Below are 18,189 nucleotides of genomic sequence, written 5' to 3'. Positions count from 1 at the left end.
TGCAAGATTTCCTGCTAACAATTCAAAACTCGTAAAAGAAAACCAAATTTGCAGTTTAAAATTCATTTTAAATTATTGTAACATAATCAGCTTTTTTTTTTAAAGCTTAGTAGTTTAATCAAACTTTTTTTTTTTTTTTTTTTTTTTTTTTTGTAAGACAAAATTTACTTTCTGTGTCCAGCAAATATATATTACGTACAAACGGCAGTTATTGAAACATTTTGTATCGCGTGACGAAGATATGAACTCAAGAGTTCCTAAGATGAATAATTAATTAAATACGTAAATTACTCCAATAGTACTTGCTTGAAGTTCCTATTTCATTTAATAAATCAAGTTTACTAACTTGGGAGGTCCAATGTTGCCATCTCATCTAGGTGCTCATTATGGGGGTAGGATGAGCCAATTAATTCCGAGTGTACTAATCATAAATTATTTATCTGAGTGTAGGAATAGCCATAATGAATACCTCCTTGCGTTTTACTGACATCTCCAGTGTTACCAACACGCAACCAATACTCTCGTCCGCCAGATGCCAAACTACCAGCATCTCTCGCCATGCTCGTAAGGTCTTGGTTTGTTATTTACTTCCTTCACTTGCACAAAACGGAACAAATGCCGCTTTTTCCATCTACTGGCGGGACGGCCGGGACACACCCCGAAAATAGGACGTATGGTTGCCGTAATAATAGACTTTCAGTCAAATGGCTACAGCATCATCCCTATTTATCGTAGGATCATGGTCCATACCGTGCTTTTTATTATTATTATTATTATAAAGCAACCTTTCAAACAATACTATTCACATTTTCCTATCGTGTTCTTGAGGCGATAAATTTTTAGAGGAATCGGGATTTTTCTATGAAGTTTTTTTTTTCTTTTTTTCTAATTTTAAGCTTCTCTGGACCCTCCTGTGTTAACACAGAGATCTGAAAAATACTGAGAGGTGTACTAAATGTGTGTGCAAAATTTCAAGCTTCTATCTTGAATAGTAAGGACAGGAAAAATATTTACAAATTATCTCCACAATGCCCCAGATTACCACAAAAGACCTTGATGTCAGGTGATAAAATTTCTGGAACATCCTTATTTATCCAAGGGTCATGTTTTGTCCCTTCATTCTGTTGAGAATAGAACAGCCTTTCTAATGGTATCATTCACATGTCTCCATTTTGTATCTAAGGCGGTAAAATCGCGAAGAAAGGGATTTTTTTGGTTAAAATATCCCTTATTTTTGCCTTTTTGCTCTTCTGGACTTCCCCTGTATTAACGCAGAGATGTGAAAAAATGATAAATACTACCCGGTGGACTGAATGTTTGTGCCAAATTTTAATCTTCTAGGTGCAAAAGTAATCACGCCAAAAAATAAAAATAGGCCTAACAATTTTTTTAGTTATGACGTCATCACCCCCTATGTCTCAACGTAGAAAGACATGAAACCATACGTAACGTGTTCTATAATGCCTCTGTGCTTGAGGAAAAAAAACAGTAAAAAGCTGTATTGATATTTTTTAAATCGAATAATGAAGATAATACTTTAGTACCTAAATATAAGTACTAGGACCTAAAAGGGTTAATTTTCTTTCTTTACCTTAGAACAAGGACTAAGTTTGAAGTAAAGCCATAAAACTCCATTAATGTTGCCAAAAGTTAATTTCTAAAAAAAAAAAAAAAAAAATCTGATTGTACATTTTCTTTCTTCCAACTGTTATTACTAACATTAATTTCCAAGGTTTAGTGGTGTGTATATATGTGAAGTAATGCTTATCATAAACGAATACTTTCTCTCAGGCTGTGAAACTTTGATTGTAATACCCGGATAGGAAGAGCGGGAAAATTTCTTGTTAATTGTTTCGCTGGTTACGCAATAATTTCTTTTTACGAAGGTTAATTAGTTGTGAAAACATTTTTTCTTGAGAAACGACCCAGTTAGTACTGCACAGCTTCATATTGCGTTCTCTCTCTCTCTCTCTCTCTCTCTCTCTCTCTCTCTCTCTCTATATATATATATATATATATATATATATATATATATATATATATATATATATATATATATATATATATATATATATTCATTCTCGTACGTCTTAAGATTAAACATAATGATGGTAATAACAGTTTAAAGACTTCTGCAGCAACGAGGTTATGAAGGACGGACCTGCTAGTAACGTGAGCTCCGAACCTACAATGGGGATTAAATCCGGTGTATTTGAGGGGTGTGTAGATCAGCTGTCACAGTGTAAACTGTTCTTCACCACACTATTGGCTTCGGGACAGCCAGATTACAAGACGATGTCAGTGGCTCCGCTAAGACCTTTCTTTTGATGAGTGGTTACTATTCTGTGACCCGGGTTCCATCCGTGGTAGTAGTGGAGGTCCGTATCCCCGGGATCGGCGGTGGTTCAGTGGTAAAGCGCTCAACTGTGGTGCTTGGGGTCCTGGTTCGTTCCTAGCTCTCATAATCACAGTTTTCCGTAGATTCGGTGCATAATTGTTGGACGTTAAAAGAAACAAACAAACAAACAAAAAAAAAAAAAAAATGTGCCATGTTGATCTAAAGTGCATGTTTCCTTTAGTTCCACTGGCGAAATGGATGTCAACAAGAATCAGACAGATGTAGACACGTTGTTCTGATCATTTCTCTACCCAACTGACTTTTTCTTCTTTGACTGAATTGCTCATTTTTCGCAATCACAAATGTTATTATTATCAATAATTCATCTAGGAGCCGCCGTAATTCAATACCAGAGTGCTCACCTTTATCGCGTGAGGTCTTTGGTTCGATTCCACCTCCCGCCAGACGGGTTTTGTGATGGATGAACATCGTGTGTGCAGTTTCTTCTGCAGGTTCTCGTTTCCTCCCACTTTCATCATTCCAACATTATCATTCATCTCATCATCACCGTCTGTTTCCCGTAGCCTCGGTGGATAATTGTTGAATGCTAAGCTCAGTAATAATAATTTCTGTAACGGGAAGTGAGGATATTTTTTGTGTGTGTGTGTATGAATGAACTTCTGTAGCATAGCTAATCCTTTCGTTTTGATTCAAGAATCCACTTTTTAATTGCAAACTTCTTTCCTTTCCTCTTTTACCTTCTATCATATCGTCTATCTAACTTCTAATGAGACTTTATCAAAAGTAATTGAACCAGTTTCTTTTCATTTGAAAAGAGACTATCCACGGCATTGTTGATTTTCGTTGACATTTAGTAATAATTTGATATTGCGTCTTCTTTTATCTTGGGGGCCGCGGTGGCTCAGTGGTAGAGCGTTCACCTCTGGTGCTAGGGGTCCCGGGTTCGATCCCAGCCCCCGCCAAGTGAACTTTGTGGTGGACAAACACCGTGTGCGTGGGTTTTCTCGGGGTTCTCCCGTTTCCTCCCACTTTCTTCATTCCACCATTTCATTCATTACTCATTATCACCGTCTCCTTTAGCCTAACCGGCATAACCGTGGGACGTAAAACTCAAAGATTTCATTTTTTTCTTTTATCTTGGTAACTTTTTAATCCTTTATATTATTTCCAATTCTTCCAATGTTTCTTGTCCTCCCCTTGGTCTAGTGGATAGCAGATGCGCCTTTTGGTGTGCGGGACCCGTTTTCGATTCCCGGTGGGAGAGCTTTGACATTTGAACCTATTATGTTGGTTATAATTCCACCCTATACTGCAGATCTCATTTAGCTGAAAGAGGCGCTAAACACCAATTCAGCAAACAAGTCTTTCTCTTAGTTTTATTATTGTTCTTTACTTTTTTATATTCAAGAAAGAGAAAAGTCGTTATCGTGGACTTCAAGCAGTGTATGGTGGCGAAACATGGTCGCTTAGTCTAAGGAAAGAACGTATACTGAAATGTATGTGAGAACAAGATCCTAAAACAAATATTCGGGCCCAAGAGAAATGGGAATGGGGCGGAAACTTCATAACGAGAGACTGCATAATTTACACGGTTTACCAGACATTGTTAGGGGCATCAAATCTAGGAGGCTTAGGTGGGCAGGTCATTTAGCCAGGATGAAAGAAAGTAGGAACGCTTTCAAAGTCTTAACTGGAAGACCAATCGGAAAACGACCATTAGGAAGATCTGGGCGCAGATGGGGGAACAATATTAAGATGGATCTCGCGGAATAGGAATACAAAGTAGAAATTGGATTGGATCCAGTTGGCTAACGACAGAAGTTAATGGAGAGAGCTTTTGGGAACGTGCCATTGAACCTCCGGGTTCCATAGGTCATAGAGTTAGTGAGTTAATTAAGCAGTGTAAAGTTGAGCATTTCGGAGAAATGGACTATGTCAGAATGATGCGTTAAAAGGATTTTGGTTTGGGAGGAATCTCCACCGAAAAACTTAGTGAGGCGAAAGAAAAAAAGTTCCGTAAAACGCCTCCTCTCGGAGTTCTTAACCATGAAAAATGCTAAAGATCACATCTGAAGGTGATAAAGAAAACGCTACAACTTCCGTTTCCAAATTATTGTGCAAACTGGAACGATAAAAGATAGCGAGAAGCGTTTTTTTTTTTTTTTTAAATGTATTTAGTAACTAATAATAGCTATCCTCTTTACTCTTTATCCTGCGTTCAAATCGAAAGTGGCAGAAAGCAACTACTTTCGGTTTGAAGGTTGATCGACACAAAGTAAAAATGATAACAGATAACAAGAAGCGGTATTCTGTAACCAGTTAAGTGTCTCGAGAAGATGTTCCGTCTCTAATCTACTTAAACCGGGAGTGGTGGAAATTGGTTTCAATATGAATTGAGATAGTATCAGGAGTACAAAGCAAAAATCCTTCATTGGTGTGCACGCGACACTGCTATTTGTTTGTAGTTGTGTCCGAGAAGCGACACCTAACAAAAGTTTCTTTATTTTGGTCTTGTGTATGTTATACGAGGGCCGTTCGGAAAGTAACCTCCGATTGGTTGATAAAAGGAAGAACACCGAAGTAAATAAGAAGAATTTATTATATTCATCTGGAAACTACTTCTTTCAACATAGTTTCCATAAACATTCAAACACTCTGCACTGCACTAGCTTAGAAATTCCACCAGCATAAAGATCTTCCGCCTGTGACTGCATCGCACACAGTACTTCCCATAGCCTATTCTTTGTATCACTACGTCATATAACACAGTCTCGGAAATTTGTGGAAATTCATCGGAAAGCTCAGAGATTGTGAAACGTCGATTTTTCACGAACTTCTCCATGAATTTTCTGAACGTGTTCATCAGTGACTACTGATGGCCTACCAATCCTCTCTTCTTCATGAATATTTGTTCGTCCACTTTTAAATGAACAACTCCTTCACTCATCACACTTGGTCCATGCACGGCGCAAAGTTTCCGATGAACAGTTGCGGCCGAAAACCTGTGACAGGTCGCACCTCGCACTTGGCGTGATTTTCTATTGCAGCACACATTTTGAGACGCTACAAAAGTGGAACTAGTGATCAGACAATCTTCACTCTACCATGGCTGGATGCAGATGCAGACTGATCTACCGCTCACGTCTGTGCAAGAATGGTAGCCCTGCTCCCACTACTTCGTGCACAGTGACCAATCGGAGGTTACTTTCCGAAAGCGCCTTTTGCTTTGATATCAGGGTTGGCAAAAACCATGGTTTTTATTAAACCAAAAAAACCGGTTTTTTGGGTTTAAACGAGTTTTTTTTTTGGGGGGGTTTAAACCACGTTTTGATGGTTTAAATGATTTGCTCTATATATTCATATCATATATGGACAGAAATAAGTTTGTTTCGCCTTGATGTTATTATGCAACAACCGGGTTATGCTGGAAGGGGTCACATAAGCTTAAAGCGGAATAAAAACCGCTTCTCGAGTTACATCCGAGAGAAATTGTCCTCCTCTCCGAGAGATACGTTGTACTGATCTTTACATGCTTCTTAATATAACTGTCAAGAGTCATTTCAGAAGGACAGAAAGATAAACAGTTGCACAAGTGAAACCATTACACAGAATTACATATGGACAATTTCAAAGTACTACGGAGTACAGAAGAACTAATTTAGTTCAAGTTAGTTAACAACGACTTTTATTGGTCCAAATTAAAGAAATACACCGACTTAATCTGCATATCAATAAGAAAAGTGAATAAAGATACGAATTATTTGAGTCCACCTTGGCTCAAACTCATTTATACATAAATAGATACCAAAGATACTTATTTCACTAAATGCCTCTCGTGAGGTCTGTATGACACCCCCCCCCCCACAAAAAAGTACGGCATTTTCGATGTATTTTATCAATAGTAAACATTGAAACGAAACAATATTTAGAATTTTTCTTCGATTGCAATTACATAACAATAATAACAACTACAAAAAAATCACAAAATAAACATTTATAAACTTGTAAAAAAAAAAAAGTTGCTTTTGTAGTATAATCTTTTTGAGTAATGAATGGGGAATTTAGGTCTGAATATAATACGAATAATATACGGGAGTGAAACGTGATAACCCACAAATGTGTGTTCATCAAGATTTTACAAACACTTACACTTTTACGAACATTTTTTTGTTTTTTGGTTTAAACCAGTTGGTTTCTTTGAAAAAACCAGCTGGTTTAAACCACCTTTGTTTAAACCAGCCAAGCCTGTTTGATATACTGTGTTATTCTCAGTTGTCCAGAAATAGTATCTAATACGGTATTGGATTATACATGAGCATTAAGAAAGGGGCATAGGCTATTGTTTAGCATTCTTGCTTGGCAATCGGGAGACCACAGCTATTTCTAGGGTTTTCTCGTAGTTTCACTAAATGAATATTGGGACGATACTTTAAAGAGTTCCTAAGAGTTTTTAAGTTGGTTGAGTTTGTCTGAAAATTCTCAAATCAGTGAGTTTTCTTTCACTTTGTGAAACCGGATGTAATATTGGAATAAATTAAGTAATAAGGATGAAGATATATTTTTCGGAATCAAAATTCGTATTAAGAAACCAGTTTTTGTTATCTGATTCCGCTTTTGCTCTATGGGATCCGATATTGAAACCGAAAGTGGTACGATCTCTTCTGATATCGATGGAGGATTAAAGACAAAATATTCTTGGGAACATGAGCCCAACATAAAAGGCAGTTTAACCGCTACAATCTCGTATCGGTTGTACATCATGTTTCAAAAAGAATATACGTATTTCGAATGCATATAACTTTAAGACATACGAATATGAAATTTTACACACATATTTACGAACCTCTCAAGTTCAAATTACAGTTCAAAGTTCAAATTACAGATGTTCAATATGTCCTCCATCAGCGACACGAACAATATCACATCGATACTCCCAATTCCTCCCATACTCGGGCAAGCATGTCCTGCGTCACATGTTATTGCAGTACGGATCCGGTTCTTCAACTCGTCCAGGTTCTGTGGGAGTGGTGGTACATAAACGTTGTCTTTAACGAAACCCCACTGGAAGAAGTCACAGGGTGACAAATCCGGTGACCGTGGAGGCCAGCTGAGACATGCTAAGTCGCCAGCTCCTTGGCGACCAATCCAACAGTTCGGTAGAGTTTCATTCATATATTCACGCACTTGGCGACTCCAGTGAGGGGGTGCCCCGTCTTATTGAAAAATGAAGTTGTCTTCGTGCAGCCTCGGAAACAACCAGTTTTGTAACATAGCGAGATACTGCTGACTGCTAATCGTGTTTCCATTAAAGAAGAATGGGCCGTAAACAGATGATCGGGATATCGCACAAAACACATTGGCTTTGGGCGAATCTCGTACCTGTTCAATGACTGCATGTGGGTTCTGTAGGCCCCAAATTTGAACATTTTGTTTCTTTACCTGACCACTAACACGGAAAGTCGCTTCATCACTGAACACGATGCGTTGTGCAAAAGTGTTATCATTGTCAATAGCATCCAGAATCCCGTTACAAAATGCCACAGATTTGCGTTTGTCATCAGGACGCAGAGCTTGTAACAGCTGTAACGTGTACGGCTTCATAACCAACCGAAGTCTCAAAACACACCAAATTGTTGTTGTCGGCACTTGTAACTCCTGACTGGCACGACGAGTTGTGATTTTGAAGGACTACGTTGTAAAGCAATTTGAATTCGTGCAACATTTTCTTCAGGAATACGAGGGCGGCCAGGACTCTTTCCTTTACATACACATCCTATATCTACAAACTGTCGATTCCATCTGCGAATGTTCCACCCATTCGGAGGATCAATTTGGTACCTCAACCTGAAACAAGTTTGCACTGTAATCACGGAATTGCACTTCGCAAACTCGAGAACACAAGATGATTACTGCTGCGGAGTAGCCATTTTAAACATATGACGGTTACCAAGCAAAACAGAAGACAACTAACATCTAGCGGCTATTAATATAAATTAGACTATTTATTCGTTTCTCCAATAGCCGAGCCGAGGCGCAGGATCGATAGTTTGGACAGAATAATTCTTCGTAATACGTATTTTCTTTTTGAAACAGGGTATATTTTAAGGTTGTTCCAATATTAAAACTGGAAGTAGTAAATTTATAAAGGATAAAAGCAAAGATGGGACATAATTCTCGAGACGCTGAATCCGTAATAATAAAACGTGAAGTGTTTGGATTGTATGGCATGATATTTTCTCAATAACTATAAGCCGAAAGAGTTAGTAGATTTCTACCACTTCCGGTTTTGGTAGAAAGATTAGAGTCAAAATGGAATATATTATTAAGACGCTTAATTTTTTGTAAAAAAAAAATCTCTACCAAATACCGTTTTACTCAATAGTGGTCAACACTGAAACCGGAAGTGGTTAATTTTTGTCACTTCCGTTTCCATTGAGAAAAGTGATGGCACCTATTGTTAGAACGCTAAACCGATTACCCGCTCTCATTACCATCGTATTGTTTTCACTCTTCTGTTAAAACCGGAACTTGTGATAGATTTCTTCACTTTCGTCTTTAGGAGAGAGGGGGGAAAAATGGAGAGGAGATGTATTATGTATTCTTGGGAAATTCACACCGAAACAATTGCAGGAAATTCCTTCTCGTTATGTGTGGCTGTTTTTGCTCTGTAGCAGCGTTTCTCAAAGTGTGTTTCGTGGAACCCAGGGGTTCCGCAAAGACTTCATAGGGGTTCCATATGAACCGACCTCGAGGGAGCGAATAAAAATTCACAAGTCTCTATGTCATCTAAAAGTTGATTTCAATTTTGGGTCCTTCGGAATTTGTTTTTGAAGGTTTGAACGGGAATAATTTTAAAATGAAATGAAATGAAATTTTTGAGTTATACGTCCCACGATTATGCCGGCTAGGCTAAAGGAGACGGTGATGATGAACAGTGAATGAAATGGTGGAATGAAGAAAGTGGGAGTGAACAGGAGAACCCCAAAGAAACCCACGCACACAGTATTTGTCCACCATAAAGTTCACTTTGCGGGAGCAGGGTTTGAACCCGGAACCCCTCACACCAGAGGCGGCCTTAGTAGTATGCGGGGCCCCGGGCGGGGGGTTCGGTAGGCGAAGCCCCCCCTCCGAAGCCAGGAAACATAGGTGAAATTTTTGAGGGGGTAGGGGGTTCTTATGGCATGGGGGTCGATATAACTTACGACATTAATGATTCGGAAACATTTTACATGCATGCAAGATCAACAAACTAGAACACATAATAAAACTATCACTGACTTACGAAGCAGCTGCTTTGACGGTCACAGACGGAAGTCCACTTTTCTGGCTTTTCGCTGTGCAAAATCGTTGATAAGTTCCTCGTAGTCCATTGTTGAGGCAACTTCCTTTTCGATGAACAAAATAGCTAAACCGCACAATCTGCTTTGCGACATTGTTGATCGTAGATAGTTTTTGATAAGTTTCAACTTCGAAAAGCTTCTTTCCGCGCTGGAAACTGTCACAGGAATTGTCAACATAATTCTGTATGCAATAACGATGTTGGGAAATGAATCTCGAATGGGCCAAACGTACTGAAGACACTCTTGGGCGGCATTGATGTTATCAGGAAGCATTTCTCGAAAAATCTTCAATTCTGCGCACAAGTCAATTCCGTCTAAATCGCGTGAATCTTCTGCGCGTAACATGTTGTCCAAATCCATGCAGCACTTTAACAAATAATCGTCGTTCAACGACCGCAAACCCTTCAAGTTGTATAGAAATCCAAAGATTGAAGCATACTCTTCCAGTTGTTCGAATCTTTTTTCCATTGAGGTAAGTGCTTGATCCACTATCCATAAGAAATATCCTGTTCTGAAGGATTCCTCCGGCGAAGATGTTTCTTCGTCGTTACCCTCATAATCGAATTGTTTTTTCTTGCATCTGACTCTTCGTTCCTTGAATTTTTGAGCTACGTTCATTTCGGACGCAATTTCCTTTGCTGCGATCATAGCATCGGAGAATCCGGTTTCCCGGTACTTTCTCAAGAAAGTAACAAGGCCTTTGATTTGCTGTATTGCTACATCAAGCTGCATGTCAGCTGATTGCAAAGTTTTGCTGACAGCATTCACAGCAAATAAAATGTCATACCATATGATTAAGCTCAGAACAAACTCGAAGCTTTCGAGCTCATAATTTGCAAGACATTTGGCTTCACTTTTTACTAGCGGATCATTGGCGGTATCTGCGACAGTCAACAGTGCCTCTTTGACTTCTTTCGTCTGATAACGCAGCGCTTTTACACTTTCCAGGCGGCACTCCCACCGCGTTTCTGAAAGTGATTTTGTAGTCATGAAAGGCACGGTTTCTTCCAAAATTTTCCACCTTTCAGCCGAGGCAGCAAAGCATTTATATATTCTCTGTATGACACCAAAAAACGTCACTGCTTGGGAGTTGCATTTAGCCATGTCTCCTAAAACAAGGTTCAAATTATGGCAGCCACACGGAGTGTAAAATGCTCGACTGTTCATGCGAAGAATGCGCGCTTGAACTCCTTGGTATTTTCCCTTCATGTTCGCACCATTGTCGTACCCCTGGCCACGACAATCGGCGATGTCCAGACCGAGGTTCGCCAGTGCGGCAAGAAGAGCTTCAGACAACCCCTTTCCTGTTGCGTTGTCCACATTCAGAAATTCGATGAAGTGCTCCATCACCTTCACTTCCGGATCTGATACGTCCACAAAACGCAATATTAGGGACATCTGCTCTTTGTGGCTAACATCAGGCGTGCAGTCAAGGATGACAGCAAAATATTTAGCAAGTTTCACTTTATTAATAATTTTCCCCTTTACTTCTGACGCCATCAGGTCGATAAGCTCGTTTTGGATCCTATGCCCGAGGTAATGGTCGTGAGCCTCGTCGTTCTTAATTCGGCGGAGATGTTCTTGCATGGTTGGATCGAATTTGGCCAGCATCTCAACTAAGCCTAAAAACTGACCATTGTTCGGCGCATAAAGTTTCTCCGTTCTCCCACGAAATGCGCTGTTGTTTTCGGCAAGGTACTGTACAATCGCTAGAATTCTTGTTAACACTGCGCGCCAATGCAACTTTTCTTTTCTAATTCGTTCTAGCATCATGTTATCTATTGCGCTACCATTGGACATTCTCCGAGCTGATTCCAACCACGCTGTCATGCACTTAACGTGATTTACAGAAACTTCGTGGTGCTGAAGTTTATCGCCAAGATGCTTCCAGTCGCAGCAGCCTTCGTTTGCTAACTGGCCTCTAGTAGCTGTCGTGCCAAACAACTTACAAGGAAAGCAAAATACTCTGTCTTTGATCTTCGAATAACTTAGCCATCGCCTATCCACTGTTTCTCCGTTCGGCATCCTCCGTGTAAAGAAATTGTTCGAAAAATGTCTGTTACTTTCGTCCTTTGGGTATTCACAGTCACTTAGCCTGATTGGACCCTTCTCCACTAAAATGTCACGCACTTCACTGTTAATATGTTTCCAATTACCTGGATCGTATATGTCCTCGAACAGTGTGCTCGTCGTTTGAAGAGTGTCAGAAGTATGCAGAGGAATGGTCGCGCTTTCACAGGAGAGGTCACTTTCTGGGTCTGTTGCAACAACGTTGTCCCCAGAGAATTGCACCAAGTTTTCATTGTTGCTTGTGGGACAACAGGGCGTAGAAACAGTTTTGTTGCCGGCTAGTTTTTCTTCGTCGGACGCAAAACTTGGTATCACAACCTGGTCTGTCGCATCACACCGATCGCTCACAGTCACAGACAAATCATCATCCGTGTTCTCAAGTTTTTGGTGTTGATCCTCTGATTTTACCGCTACAACAAACTTGTCCAAAGATCCCTTTTGCTTCTGAATGAAATCTTCTTTATATTTCCGTTACTTGGCTTTCGCAGCCCCACTTTCGTATTTACGGAATTTGTCTCTGTCTCTGCCACTCATGATGGTCACTTATTCTTTGCCCAATAAACGAATAATCGGAAGACACTCACGCACTAACCATAATATTACGTATCCACATCTCACTACGACTGCGCGGTCCGAATTCCGAAGCCAAACTGAGGTGCTACACAAGGCGTGCAATAGGAGCTATTTCTTGGAAGCGATGACTCAGAGGTGTCCGTAGCAACAGGACCACTCTTCTGACCCAAAAGCAACAAACAACATGACTTCTCACTCTATTTCGACAACAAAGAAAAGTTGAGATAAGGCCATTTAGAGTCACGTGCATGGTATTAGCGTCGCCTTGTTTGCTGACCCATTGTTAATCCGAAACTCAAGGGCGTAATTATTACGGTACTTTAAAACCAAAAATATCATGCTAAACACTTTCATAGTAATGGTGTAGATTTCACGAATTTAAGGCTTATAAAAGTAAAATATTGAGTAAGAAGTTCTGGTTTATGAAAACTGGTTTCCGAAGAAATCCACCACACCGTATTATTGGCCAAAGTATTCACTTAACTCTAAGCTACGGTATATTAGAATGTTGCAGAGGCCTCGCATATTTGAGCTGACTGTGACAAGAGAATATCCTATCGCGGGGCCTGGGGCGGATGCCCCAGTCGCCACCCCCAAAGGCCGCCTCTGCTCACACCAGTGAGCCACCGCGGCCCCCGTGGAATAATGTTATTTGAACCGGAATGGAAAAGGTTTCGAAATTCGACAAAAACTAAAGATCTTCTGGGAGAGCTTTTCCCGCCTTTTGGGTGTGAATTTTTTTTTACTTTTTTTCGATGTATAAACCAATACCAAGGAATCGAATATAAAAACGGAAGTCTCTATCTCATGTAGAAGTGAATTGGAACGTAGATGAGTCACTTAGTATTATCGTCAAAAGATTGACATCACTATTATAAATTGTTGAATAATTTAGTACTATATTCGTGGGTTCCGCCATTGTATTTTGGACGTGAAAGAGTTCCATGAATGAAAAAGGCTAAGAAACGCTGCTCTATAGTGATAAACGTGAAAATTATAAATTGTTAGTTTCTACTACTTTCGGTTTGAATATTATCTCTATTTTTTCCCTGAATATGCGGACTTCATTTTTCGGACGGATGGGTGGATACACGGACAAGGTAAATATATAGAGGAGTTTTCGTAGAAACTATTATTCATTCCACTTTTGATCTGCGGAAATCTATCTTCAAACTGGAAAGTTTAACAGATTTATGCGGCTTTCTGTTTAAGCAAGTATGAGGATGGAGGTGGAATTATTCTTTGGACCTTATTTTCTTATTAACCCCTTGAATCCCAGCCCTGTGGATAGAGTGCAAAACCTCACGACCATGCTGAACGGAGAGCATATTAGGCAACAAGTAGTGCAAACAAATCATCAATCACATTGGTTGCTAATACCATAATTGTTTTATTAAAGTTACTGTAAATAACATTTGGGTCTCCTGTAGTCTGGTGGTTAGACTATGTATCATTGGAACACAATGTGACGAACTATAACCCTCCTCTTCCTCCATATTCTACTGCTTTTGTGATATAAAGTACACAAAATAGAGGTCTGCACGGGCTTGGGTCGTAAATTTTTAAATATGCAACCATATTTCTCTGGCCTTTCCGGGTCTAACTTAGTAAATGTACTGCACAACGATATTTATTGGACCGTTCATTGTGGAGGACTTTTAAAGCACAACTGCAAAATTAAACCTCTAATTACTGTAAATAAAAATACAATATACGTTACTTATTAAGTTTCTGTAATTTGGACTTATTTCGGGGTCATTTGATTATCACAAAAGCTCGGGCCTAAATGCTAAAATATTTCGGACTCGGGTCGGCCCCCCACATTATAAATTCACGGGCCTGGCCAAAAATTCCGGCCCGTGCAGACCTCTAATGCTGCTTGTAAACGATCCAAGAAGGCTTGAACAAGACCATTCAATATCTCAAATTTACATGTTCAAAGGAGTATTGTTCAAGACACTTGAACAAGAGTCTCGAATGGTCTTGAAACAACTTTTTCACAATCATAGGAGTATTGAATTATGTTTTATATTCTTGTTGATAGATGGCAGTCCAAAACAAGTGACTGAAACTATGAAAACAAATGAAAGCGACACTGCGTACTGATTTAGTTCAGACCTGCGCATGAATAGCTATAATATTAGCATATCTTTTTTAACTTTCTGCAGGCATTTGGAATTTAATATATTACCGGTATATTAAATCATTTAGAAGACAGGTCAATTGATTTTCTAGCAAGCCCCCTCGAATTTTCACCAAGTATTTTGCCACTATTAAATTGCACAGTTTATTAAGCTCACTTTGAACATCAGATAATTATGGAAAAGAGTAATAAAAAGATATTTATTGAACAACTGCCGTTCTGTTTCACGACGCCATCATAAGTCGAGCACTGATTGGCTATTGAATGCTCTTGAATTGGGTTGTTTAGAGCAGGACCGAAACGAAATCTCTTGAACGAAACTATTGAATTCAAGACAAAAATGACATCAGTGCCGACGTCTTTTTCATCAAATAGTCTTGAATGGTCTTGAAGAAGAGTCTTGTTCAAGCTTTCTTAGATCGTCTACAAGAAGTATAACACAAGAACGAACATACACCAGTGGCGGATCCAGGGGGGACGATCGGATTGATCGCCCCTCTAGAAGAGGAAACTTTTTAAAATTTTATATATAAATAAAACCCATTCCAGAGTTTGGAGCTCTTAAAAGTAGCTCTAAGTATAAGTATTACAACCCCCCCCCTCCAATAGTCTGTCCTGGATCCGCCCCTGACACACACGTCTTATAAATAGCAGAGGATCGTACTCTCAGCAGCAGATGGCATAACGATCGTAGACAACAATGACAGCAACACGTAGACTTCGGTCCTCCTCCGACCAGAATCATTCGTACGTTTTCGTGGCCATTACCATGCAAGAGTATTTCCTGTTCAGCCGTTGGAACCATTTACGTACAGGCCACATACTGGTAGTTACTCTATGAAGATCCAATATTGAAAGCAAAAGTGGCTCTTCCGATATCAATAAAGGATTAGAGGCTGAGATAAAATCTGATCTTTTAACGATGAATCCATACCAAAACAGAATTTCTTTTTCTCTTACTGGTTTAATTTTATGGATGTCAATATTAAAACCGGAAGTAGTACTGTGTCTTCTGATACCAAAAGAAGCGTAAGGATGAAGCTAAAATTTTGTTGCTGGGAAGGAAAACAAATAAAGAAAAATATTAATTAGTTTCTTTTATTGTGTTTTTTTTCTTAGATCAGTATTGAAGCTGAAAGTAAAACTTAGTACGCTAACGAAATAGTTTCTCACTATCTTTGCCCCTCTTTTGTTGTATTTAAACCGATCTCTCTTTATCAATAGAGGGTTAAAGGCAACGATACAGTCTTTCCTTTGACGGTGAATTCATGTCTAAAGCAATTTTCATTATCTCTCGCCGGGTTTATTGTTTTCGGGGTCCAATTTCGTAGCTGGAAGTGGCATTTGTTTTACACTTCCAAACTGTGTTATGCATAAATATCGGGGTTTTATGGAATCTGTCCGTCTGACTGTGGACAAGTATCAGAGCATAAATGGTAAGAGTATTGAGAAGCAAATGATCCGGGGTTGAATTCGTGATAGGGACACTCGTTGAGATTTGCAGGCCAGACATCCTGAGTGAGGTTTTTCCTGGGTTTTCCTCATTCACACCAGGAAAATATCGGGATGGTGTCTAAGACATAGGTTTCAGGCCGCTTCCTTCCTTCTCTTTCCCCAGATCGTGTGCTCGCCGAGGAACGTCTTTGCTGCTATGTGACGGGCTTGAGGCCATAAATGCCCGTAATTCCCAGAATTATATGTAAATAAATGACAGTATCTACAAGCGATTTTTTGCAATTGATTCAGAGTCCCAAGAATAGGTTTCATCAACCCTATACTCAAACCGCAAGTATGTATAAATAAGTAACTTTAAGTTACATCCTTGAATGCCCTAAAACAGTCTATGTCAAACAGCGACAAGCTGTTTTTTTTTTTTTTAATTGATTCAGCGTCCAAAGAAAAAAAATGCCATATTTACCTACATCTGCCTACTAAAACCGGAAGTGATAAAATTTATTACATTACCTAAATCGATTCACGAAACATTCCTTCTCATCTCACTATCTTTTGCTGCTTTTTTTTTTATTGTAGATCAATATTGAAACCGGAAATGTAGTGGATTTTTCACTTCCTGTTTTAGTAGAGAGTTAAGGGGCTGGACTACTAAAAATGATACAAAAGCTAACCATTTTTCTTTTGCTCGTTTTTCGTAAGTAAAAAGAGATAATGAAATGGAACTTACCACAATAATAGACAATGTTATTGTACACCCGAAAATACGAATTAGAAGAATTTTCAGTGTTGCTATCCATAGAAATTACACTATAGCCAGAATATGAATTACCCAAAAATCTAGGTTAAGACAGCGAGTAGGAAAATGAACTCAACGGTAATTGATAACTTATCATGCTGTCTTGCTTTCTTGTTTACTACTTTTAAAATAGTATTTGTATTTATTTTGTAATAAACAAAAAGTTATTAAAATTAAATATTAATATTCTTAGGAGATTTCGTAATGTTTAGAAGGTAAATATGATAAAGTGCCAAGATAGAAATCAAGAATACAGTTCAATAATAACACACATGAGTCCATTTATATTGTTACTGTGAATTTGTGCCTGTAATTAGAGTAATTCGAAGCTAATTGCAGGCTTTTTATGTAATGGCATACGATACTGCCATCTGTTGGCCAAATCGGGAAAACCCTTTTTCTCGCGGAAGGATATATTATCTCGCGCAGGTCGTCTGCTTTCGCTTTATGCGGGTGGTGCAAAGTGGCGGTCGGCGCCAAACTCGATTTGAGAGTGGAGAGCTGAGAGCGGGAATTGGGAAGAGTAAATCGTAAACCATGCCACCAGAAAATGGAGGATGGAGGTAAAATATATTCTTGCATCGCTTATTCGATTGCAGGAAACCGCTTTTCGGTATCTATTACTGTTCTTGCTCTGTAATGATTAACGTTAAAACCGGAAATGGTTTTTATTTTTACTAGTGGTGGGCACAAAAACAGGTTTTTCGGTTTTTAGAAATCGGTTCCGGTTTTTTCCAAAATTTGGTCTATTTCTGACTAGAATAGTGTTTCGTTGTTCTCCGAAAACCGAAACCGTTTCCACAGAAATAATTTTGTGTTTTCCAAAAGTTTTGGAGAAAGCCGAAAATGGTTTCGGTAAAAAACCGAACCGGCTTTTGGAGAAAACCGAAATGTCGGTTTTTCTAGAAACTTGTTTCCGGTTATATAAAAACCGGTTTTGCCTATCCTTAATTTTTACTACTTCCAGTATGAATTTCACCTTTATCTGCGAAATTGGTTTCTGACTTTCGACACTCTACATCCTGCCAAAATTAATGCTGATCCATCAAGTAGTTTTTGAGTTGTTTTTTTTTCTCTCTCTTTCGGATAGGGCAACCATAAAATTTTCAGCTAGGGCAGGTTTCGGGTTTTTTGAAAATCATGAGAAATGAAAAATAGGTTAGTGTGCAAATTAGTTCCTTTTTACCTTAGCAACATCTAATACATTTATATTTTAATATAACATAATATATATATAAGCTATAACATATAAACAGCATTTAACTTACAATATAGTAAAACATCATGCTACCTGATTTGCGTCGTTCGCCATGCCCGTAAGAAATTGGGCGTTACAAAATTTTGCGTTTAAATTTAATGAACCTAGATACAATTTACTTATAAGGTCTAATGCCTATATTTTTTTGAGACGTAAGAATGAGTATGAAAATTGGCTATAAAATGGCTAGAAGTG

At 38.9% G+C, this 18,189-nt stretch overlaps 2 protein-coding genes across 5 annotated transcripts in view; one reads left to right on the top strand and one right to left on the bottom strand.

Moving 5' to 3' along the window:
* Hyccin (PI4KA lipid kinase complex subunit hyccin) overlaps positions 1 to 18,189 on the top strand; it is a 122,819-nt gene that overhangs the window by 13,365 nt on the left and 91,265 nt on the right. The window lies entirely within an intron of this gene.
* On the bottom strand, positions 9,661 to 18,048 carry LOC145675056 (zinc finger MYM-type protein 1-like). Its single transcript, XM_081745422.1, has 2 exons — positions 18,028 to 18,048; positions 9,661 to 12,210 (listed from the first exon to the last, which is right to left on the bottom strand). Exons 1-2 carry the CDS (start codon positions 18,046 to 18,048, stop codon positions 9,661 to 9,663), a joined length of 2,571 nt encoding a protein of 856 aa, XP_081601548.1.

Source organism: Thermobia domestica, chromosome 18 (assembly GCF_964235325.1).
Source record: "Thermobia domestica chromosome 18, izTheDome1.hap1.1, whole genome shotgun sequence".
NCBI lineage: Eukaryota > Metazoa > Arthropoda > Insecta > Zygentoma > Lepismatidae > Thermobia > Thermobia domestica.
Note: the sequence above shows the minus strand (reverse complement) of the source record. Positions and strands in the feature narration are given on the sequence as shown.